General features: G+C 38.1%; 1 protein-coding gene across 1 annotated transcript; it reads left to right on the top strand.

The window, feature by feature from the left end:
• Positions 1-542: 542 nt before the first annotated feature.
• Positions 543-1,493, top strand: LOC100764398 (olfactory receptor 9I1). The gene has a single exon (XM_027406775.2). It carries the CDS (start codon positions 543-545, stop codon positions 1,491-1,493), a length of 951 nt encoding a protein of 316 aa, XP_027262576.1.
• The last annotated feature ends 7,759 nt before the right edge of the window (positions 1,494-9,252 follow it).

Here is a 9,252-nt window from a genome sequence, read left to right as displayed (position 1 = left end):
TTGCTGAGTAGTCAAATTATAAGAAAAATTTATGAATGTCTGCTATAAGGGATTAGTCATCACAAAGAGCAAGCTCTTTATTTCCATGCTTCAGGAAGGATTATAGAAAAGATTGTTAAGCTGTTATAATTGTCTAGAGAGCCAAAACTAAGGTCAGTCCACAAATTCTAAGAAGTAACAGAATCCATGTCCAAAGAGAAATAATATGTTGAATTGTTGGTAGTTGGAGGTTCATATGTAAACCAGAAGTTCATCTAATAGCTGTCTTGGTCTTTTTCAAACCTGAGAAGCATGTGCCTCTTATCTTTACAGAAAAATTCAAATTTACACAAAAATTGATCAGAAAGGGAAGTTTTAAAGACAAAAATCTGTTCTATAAAATTAAGGTCCAGTACTTCTGAAAATAAGCTTTGTAAATATCAAGAGATTACAAACTTAACTTTCATCACAAAGAAAAAGAATATCCTTCAGTTCTGTTTTTTTTTTTTTTTTTTAACAATTCACTCTTACCTTCTGACAAACAAAGTGTCAACATTGAATCCATGGCCAAGAATAATCTCACCACAGTAACTGAATTCATTCTAATGGGCTTTCCTGACCACCCCAAATGGGAGCTGCCCCTCTTTCTGGTATTTCTTAGCTTCTATATTGTCACCATCCTGGGGAACATGGGCATTGTCCTTCTCATCCAGGTAGATGTTCAACTTCACACACCAATGTACTTCTTCCTGAGCCACCTCTCTGTGTTGGATGCCTGCTACACATCAGTCATCACCCCTCAGATCCTGGCCACACTGGCTCCAGGCAAAACAATCATCTCCTATGGTCACTGTGCTACCCAGTTCTTCTTCTTCACCATTTGTGCAGGGACAGAGTGTTTCCTACTCTCTGTGATGGCCTATGATCGCTATGTTGCCATTAGCAACCCACTGCTCTACACTGTGGCTATGAGCCCAAGAAGATGTTGGAGTTTGGTAGTGGGAGCCTATGTCTGTGGAGTGTCTGGGGCCATCCTGCGTACCACATGTACCTTCTCCCTCTCCTTCTGTAAGAATAATCAGATCAATTTCTTCTTTTGTGACCTTCCACCCCTGCTGAAGCTGGCTTGTAGTGATACAACAAATGCTGAGATTATCATTGTCTTCTTTGGGAATTTTGTAATTTTGGCTAATGCCTTGGTCATACTCATTTCCTACTTGCTCATTGTCAAGGCTGTCATAAGGATGAAGTCTTCAGGTGGAAGAGTCAAGACTTTTTCAACATGTGCCTCCCACCTCACTGCTGTGTCTCTTTTATTTGGGACCCTCATCTTCATGTATATACGGAGTGGTTCAAGAAAATCCCTGGAAGAAGACAAAATTGTGTCTGTCTTCTATACTGTTATCATTCCCATGCTGAACCCACTAATCTATAGTTTAAGAAACAAGGATGTGAAGGCTGCCTTCAAAAAGGTCGCTGGTAGATGCCAGATGTCCTACTGCACACAACGCTAAGTAAGAAGATCTCTTATTTTAGTAAAGTTTGCCCAGACTATCCTAATAGAAATTAGATGTTGCACCCATAAATAGAGAAAAAGTAAACAGCTGACACTGGGCAAGGAAATATATAAATGTGGTGAACAATGTATCCACAAAATTCTATAATGCTGTATTTTGTCCCTATCAATAACTTTCATTTCATCCTGTCAGTCATTCACCACCTGCTTCAATCTGATTCTTTAGAGAATCTAAGGCCTAAGGGATTTTGAGTTACATCACCTGACCCCAATCCTTAATGCTTTTTCCATCTTGTGTTTGCTGCTCTTAACATTGCTGTTCTTTCTTTATCAAAGTATTCATCTGATCCCTGTGAATTGGACTAATTGGACTTTTTCTGTTTTCCTTATAATATGTCACTGAAAAAGTCAATAAATATTGTAATACAAGCCTCTCCCTTCATCACTACAGTATCTTCTTACTTGATCAGGTCAGGAAAACTTGCAACTCTCTTGCCAGTTAGTAATTCATTAGATTTCTGAGTCCTTCATTCACATTATAGTGTATTATTAAGATGAAATTAAAAGTTTACTTCTATGAAGGTCTCCACAAAGCTCAAGTGTAGGTTCTGAAGGAAATGGGAGTTTCTGCTTTCTCACACCCTACTGTCTACCTTATAAAGAGTTCTCACTATGCATAGTATAGGTACTGCAATTATATTGAGCATGGAGATACATACACAACTGAACTATACTCTTCCTCTGGGAACAAATATTTTCAGAAAGTAATTGTAACTCCTCCACCAAACTGTGAAAGCTTCCAAAGCAATTTATACTCTACATGTAGAATTGTACATGCAGAATTAACAATGTACATTCATTCATTCCTTCATATGCAAAGTTCAAAACAGATGAGCTTTCAATCACTGCTTTTGTGGTAATTTGTAAATGGCATGCATGGTCCTGTTTGCATTTCATAGTCACTCTGTTAAACAAATAATTATTTGTCTAAATACAAATCCATGTTGCAATTAGGAAAATATTTCCTTACTTTCCTGCCAACCCTCACAGACTTCCTTCCTAGCCTATCTCCATTTCTTTGTGTCAGCTGCTTTCCCCAGAGACACTTTTCTGCTAGGGATCCACAGCACTATACTGAGATGACCCCCATATAGGAGACTCTCACTAAGTTTTCTGTTCTCAAAAACACTGTCCAGACTCTTAGTAATATATCAGGACTCTTGTAAGAGCCCCTCCTCTCACTCCACCTCCACTGACTGGGAAATTCACTTCTTGGTGCAAACTCATGGTACCCCTAGAACTTTAATTCTTGTCTCTGTAGACTGACTGTTTTTCCTACTGCAGCCTTCTTGAAGGAACCCTTCTCCCTACCACACCTCAAACCCCCCTCAAGACTCAACATCTTGTAGAAGAACAGATTCACCCAGCTCTTTCTCAACTCTCTCTGACCATTCTCCTAGGCCATCTTCATTCTTTTCTGCCACCCACCAAATAGCAGAAACAAATTCTGCTAGGGAACTCACAGCACCCATATCTGCCTGTGATCCAGAAAGGACAGCAACCAAAGAACAGAGAATCAATTAAACATACATCATAGGTCAATGCCAAGAAACACCTCAACATAACAACTCTGGATGTACAAAATCACAAATGTGAACAGCCAAAACAATGTCTCCACCAGAACATAGTAAGCTTAGTATAGTAGACACTGAGAAATGTACCATATAGCAGAAGCATAAGACAAGAGCTTCAAAAAGGCAATTATTGAAGTGTTGAAGGACCTTAAATATGATACAAAAATAGCTTAATTAAGACCAAGAAAATACAAAGTAAGAGTTGAATAAAATAATGGAAAGAGTTCATAATATGAAAATAGAGGTGGAATACCCAGAAGAAAATCCAAAATTAAAGAAAAAGAAACTGGAAAATAAAAATTTAGGAAGTCAAACAAATTCCTCAGAACTAGGCCTCACCAATAGATTACAAGACAATAAATAGAGGATGTCAGGAATTAAAGGCAAGATAAAAGAAATGGTTACCTAATTCAAAGAAAATGTTAAATCTTAAAAAAAATCTAGGCTTAAAATATACAGAAACAGGAGATACTATGTAAAGACCAAATCTATGTATAATATCAATAGTAAAAGGAGAATGAAGCCAAAGGTAAAAAATATTTTAACAAAATCATAGAAGAAAAGTTTCCCAATGTGAATAATTACAAGAATTATGTAGAACATCAAATAGAAAAGAGAATAAATGAAATCCCATGACACATAAAAATCAATTATACATACAGAAGAAAGAAAAGTACATTAAAAACTTCACAGGGGAAAGGCCAAGTAATATATAAAAGCAGGCCCATTAGAACAACATCTGGCTTCTCAATGGAGATTCTGATAGCCAGAAGAGCCTGGATAGATGATTTACAAACTGAGAGACCAGATATGCCAGCCCAGACTATTACACCCAGCAATACTAATTATGCTAAACAGAGAAAGAAAAATGATCCCATGATAAAACTAAAGATACACAATTTTTAGCTGCCAACCGAACACTACAGAAGGTATTAGAGGGAAAACTCCAATTTGAAGGAGTTAACCATACCATCACATAAGAAATATATAACCCCAAAACAGTAAGTCAAAGGAGGAAAAACAAAACAAAACAACAAAAACCTTAACAAACAAGAACAAATAAACACTTCTTGAGGTAGGCTTACTGTAGACATTCTCCACTTTTCCAGACCCAATCTCTCAGTCTTATCCCTAGCATTGTAACAGAACACCAGCTGCAGCTTCCCTTCCCCTTGCCCACATCTCTTGTAAATCCCACACACCATCCCCCATAACCTCCCTCTTCCCACTTACTGTATTCCAGCCTCCAACTCAAGCAAGCACCTCCTGCTTAACCAAGGGCCATGCCCACCAAAAATCAGCTAGCCTGCCCACAGACCTTCTCCTCTCTCCCTGTTGCCTCAGAAGCAATCCATTAGTCTCTTCACTACTGCTACAACAGAACACCAGTTAAAGCCTTCTTTTCCCCACCCCACCCCCACCCCTGAGCCACACCTATGGATCTCACAGACCATCCTCTCTTAACCCCATTCCCCTCACCAGTCTCCTCATTTCTTACTGCATCCCATGCTCCAAGACCAGCAGACACTCCCTGTGAACACATCATCTGAGCAGGTCAGGAAAACAGGCAACACATAGCCATCACACTCTCCAAAATTCCAGAAAGGAAACAAAAACCAAGTAAAAATCACCCATTCAACAAAAACAAACCCAGAATCAGCACCTAGACCTGTAATTATCCCAAATTCAGATGCCTGGATGCAAGTGACTACAATCAATAACAACCAGGGCAATATGTCTCCAAGAGATTCCAGCCATCCTGCCTTAATAGGCCCTGAATATTCCAACATAGGTGAAGCACAAAAACAAACAAAAGGTTAAATCAACTATATAAAGATGATAGAAGTACTTAAAAAAGAAATGAATAAATCCCTTAAAGAAAACCAAGAGAAAAATAAAGGAAACAAATAAACCTGAAAATAGAGAAGCAATAAAGAAAACCATAACTGAGGCAATTATGGAAATAACAGGCATAACAGCCCATTATCTGCATCCAACTGATGATGCTTCTTGTTGCATAGTTTCTATGCTGAATTGTTAAAGAAGTTGTGTCCCCCCAGAAAGTTTTCAATGTATCTTTCACTAAAGCCTGAAATTTATACTTCTTTCACTTTCTTTGTTAAAATGAGCATAGCCCCAAGAATGTGGGAAGTGGGCCACAAGGCACAGTTGAGTCCCTCCCTAGTTGAATAAATTGATATGCATGAGCAGTAGGGGGTCATGACATGGAAAAGAAGATTGTATTCAGACATCTAGAAACAAAGGAGCAAGAGCAAGGTTACCCAGTCTGTCCCTGGATTACTTGTGAGAGTTGAAAGGGAGGGGGGAAGGAGACCAGACACCAGTGGAACTAATTATATTGTAGAATATTTAATTAATGCTTGTGGCATAGTCAGTCCTGCTGAGAGTCAAAAAATAAAACCAGGAGAAGAGCCTCTCACATATTAGGACTTAGCTTTGAGCCTCAGGAAATAGCACTCTGGACAGGAAAACACACTCCAGCTGCACCAGCACCAGAAAGAAAACAGTGGAGGTAAAGTATCCCCCCCCAAAAAAAAAATCTATATTCTGGAGAATCAACAGGCCAAGGAGGCTGGATCCAGTCAGTGGTCCTGCTCTGTGGAAATACGGAATGCCCTCTGTGCCTTCACAGATGTCTGTGAAGAAAGAAAAAACAGAGCCACATTTCTTCTCTGAAGCTTCCAGTACAGGGACTACTACCCATAAAAGCAGAGCAATAATTGCCGATGAGATGTGGACTCTGATGAGTGAGGTGTGGACACATTAAGGCAGCAGTTAGAAGCAAACCCAAAAAAGATATCTGAAAATCCATAAGAAATTATACTATTCATTATTTATTTTAAAAGTATAATACACATGATTCTGTGCATATATATATATATATATATATATATATATATATATATATATAATGAATTTCTTTCATCTGGGCTGACAATATTCCCTTCAAAAGTCAAAGACCACATAACACAAACTCCACACCATAAATGAGAAGCCCTTTTTGAGTTGTTGGCCAGGACTGTTCCAGAGAGTCCTAAAACAAACAGCCCATTGTCATTGACCTTGATTTCCCTCCAGAAGTGAAAGGTTAGTACCAATTGCTGAAGATAGCATATACTTTAGAAACTCGACACAAAGACCCCTGAGCTGGAACTGACTGAAGCTTCCTCCCTGGGTATTCATTTTCGTAGTATCAGAAGGCACCGTATAAGCTTCCAGATGAGGGAAACCAACAGTCCTACTCTTCTATAGAATCCATGAACTATGTCAATGACCAAAATAACACAATAGTTCTAAGTGTAGAGGAATGGCATACATAGTATGGCAGTAAGCAGTTCTCTATTTGGACTCAGAAGAAAGGCAACTTGCCTGATACTAAAAACCTAGCCATTGTGGAAATTCAGCACTAGTGAATTCAGGAATATTGGAGGAGAATGTAAAACCACTCCTATTCTAAACCAGCTTATTCCTTAACAGCAATCTAAACACTTACTCTGATATCCAGAGATAAGTGCAATCTTCAGCCCTCATCAAGGAAGCTTTTCATCGCAACCAAAGGAGACAATTACAGAAAACCACAATGAATCAAAATGCAGATTATGGAACTTAGTCCTAACTGATACATCCACAAAATACTCCAATAGCTAAGACTTAGAGAACATTGTAAAAGAAGAGGCAGAAAGATTGTGAGAGCCAGAGGATCAGGGAGTTTTCTATGAGATATGTTTCTCCTAGCAATTTCAGAAGCTACACCAATAAAGTCTCACTATCATGGTTGCCTAAACATGATCTGAACAAGGATGATATCAATACACATGCCAAAGTGAATGAGGGGAAGACCAAGGTTTTTATACCATATACAAAGAACTACGGGTGATTAACGAATATTGAGAATGGGAGAGATAATTTTCCCTAGGGAACAACATATCAATTAGCTACTCAATATCAAATGGTCAGGCCTGAAAACACAAACACAAGTAACATTGCATAGACTGAGCATTATATATTTAGGAAAATGTATGTATATATACATGTAAGTGTATATTCATGACATCACAGTTAATGGAAAAGAGGCCATGAAGGGGTGGATATTGTAATTACTTTATAATCTCAGAATTTTTAAAGGGAAAAAAAGAAAGCAAAAAGCAATTTCCTGTGAGGACTCCAAAACAAATCCACACAGCCATGGCCATTCACAGGTTGAGAAGACCCGCCCAAGACAAGGAAGACAGATTCCTTCTCCCGCTTTCTGATCCTGAGGCCACTCTTCTGTAAAGTGAAGAGAATGAAAACAGCCCCTGCTCTGTCTTGAGCAGAATGGTATGATGGACACTTGGTATTCATGGATCCTCCTCTCTGGCTCTGCACTTTTCCTGCTCCCTGGTGCCCCTTCAGGTCCTTCAGAGTACAGACATTGACAACATCTTCCTAGGATCCCAGCAAACTACTACAGGAATCACCCAGCTGATCTGTCATTATTATGTTTTATTATACTTATTATTATTAATAATAGTATAATTACCATATTTTCTGTTATGAAATAGACACCTCTTATTTTCCTAAAATGTGATCTGTTTAGATTACTTATCATATTTAGGCATCATGACTGCCAAATGGATAAGGAGAGAAAAATCACTCTCAATTTACAAGAAATGAAAGAAAGAGATGGAGCTATTTGATGTAAGGACACAGGTAACACAATAGTGAAAGAGTTAAGGTTTTAGTCCAGGGTGACAACCAAGAATCTCTGCAAGCCAGCTCTAATGAGAAAGCCATGTGGGGAAATAGTTCAACAACTACTAACGGTATGCATCAGTATCTTCCTGTAGAAATTCAACACAATTTTGTTCAAATGACTGCAGAACCTGGAAAAGCTGTTGCTGCTATTGATGCATAACATATTGCCATTATTGATATATATATATATATATATATGCTAATTGAAACTCAAATATGTGATGAATCCAAGGTGTTTCAGTGAGTGCTCACCTGTGCATGCAAATTTGATTTCATCTTTAGTAAGTAGTAAAGTTATATGCTTGCCACAATAAATAAATAAATAAATAAACAAATAAATAAGTGACACACTGGAAGACAAATGTCACACAATTTCAATTTTATGTGTAACCTAGAAATGATGAACTTATGGGAACAGAGAGCAGAATTGTGGCTATTAGGCTTCAATGTGGGTCTTTTAACAATGGGGAAATGATTGGTTTAAGGATATAAAACTGCAGTTGGACAAGAGGCATGGACTCTGTGAAGTCTTGAGGTCTACTGAAAGCATGATAAATATGGTTGATAACAATATGTTATATTTTAAAAGTTGTGAGATAGTATACTTTAAGTGTTCTCAAAACAAAAATGATTAATATGTGTGATATAACATGTTAATTGGTTTAATTTAACCATGCCATTGTGAACATACTGTATTGTGTATCATAAGTGTGCATGACTTTATTTATGAGCTAAATAAATGAATGGAAAAAAAGAATATAGGCATCCAATTAGTTTATCTTTGGATTGCATTCTACTAAAATGTTCGATCTTAAAACCTGTTTACATTGCTAGATGCCAAGAAGTAGATGAGATTTCAATGCTTCCCTGTCACATGTCTGTCTTAACTCTAACTGAAAGAATCTGTCTCAAGCATTCATGTTGTCTCTTATGTTCACTGAGCTCTGGTCTTGTGACTGTGGCTGTTAATATTAATGCCTTCCTCCTTTGTCTGTGTCCATGTATCTGCCTGTGTAAAAGGATCCCTGTCTTCAACTGTATTTGAGACACCAATGACATTTCTGTCTCTTGGACACTGGAGTGCCTGTGTATATTTCTACATCTGAGTTGCCTCCGATGGTCCTGTGTTTCTCTGTTATATCCATTCCATACTGGCTGTTAGATGTCTGCCTTATTAGATGAATATTTCTTTGTTCCTGTGCTGCTGACAGCCTGCCTCTGCCTCACTGTGAATCTGTGTGTCTGTTCATGCCTGTCACCTTATGTGTCTCTTTACTCATCTCTGGAAAACGAAAGCCTTCCTTTATATCTATCTACTTTCTCTCTCTCTCTCTCTCTCTCTCTCTCTCTCTCTCTCTCTCTCTC

This window comes from Cricetulus griseus, chromosome 3 (genome assembly GCF_003668045.3).
Source record: "Cricetulus griseus strain 17A/GY chromosome 3, alternate assembly CriGri-PICRH-1.0, whole genome shotgun sequence".
NCBI lineage: Eukaryota > Metazoa > Chordata > Mammalia > Rodentia > Cricetidae > Cricetulus > Cricetulus griseus.
The sequence above is the reverse complement of the archived record's forward strand: the minus strand, read 5'-3'. Positions and strand labels throughout refer to the sequence as shown.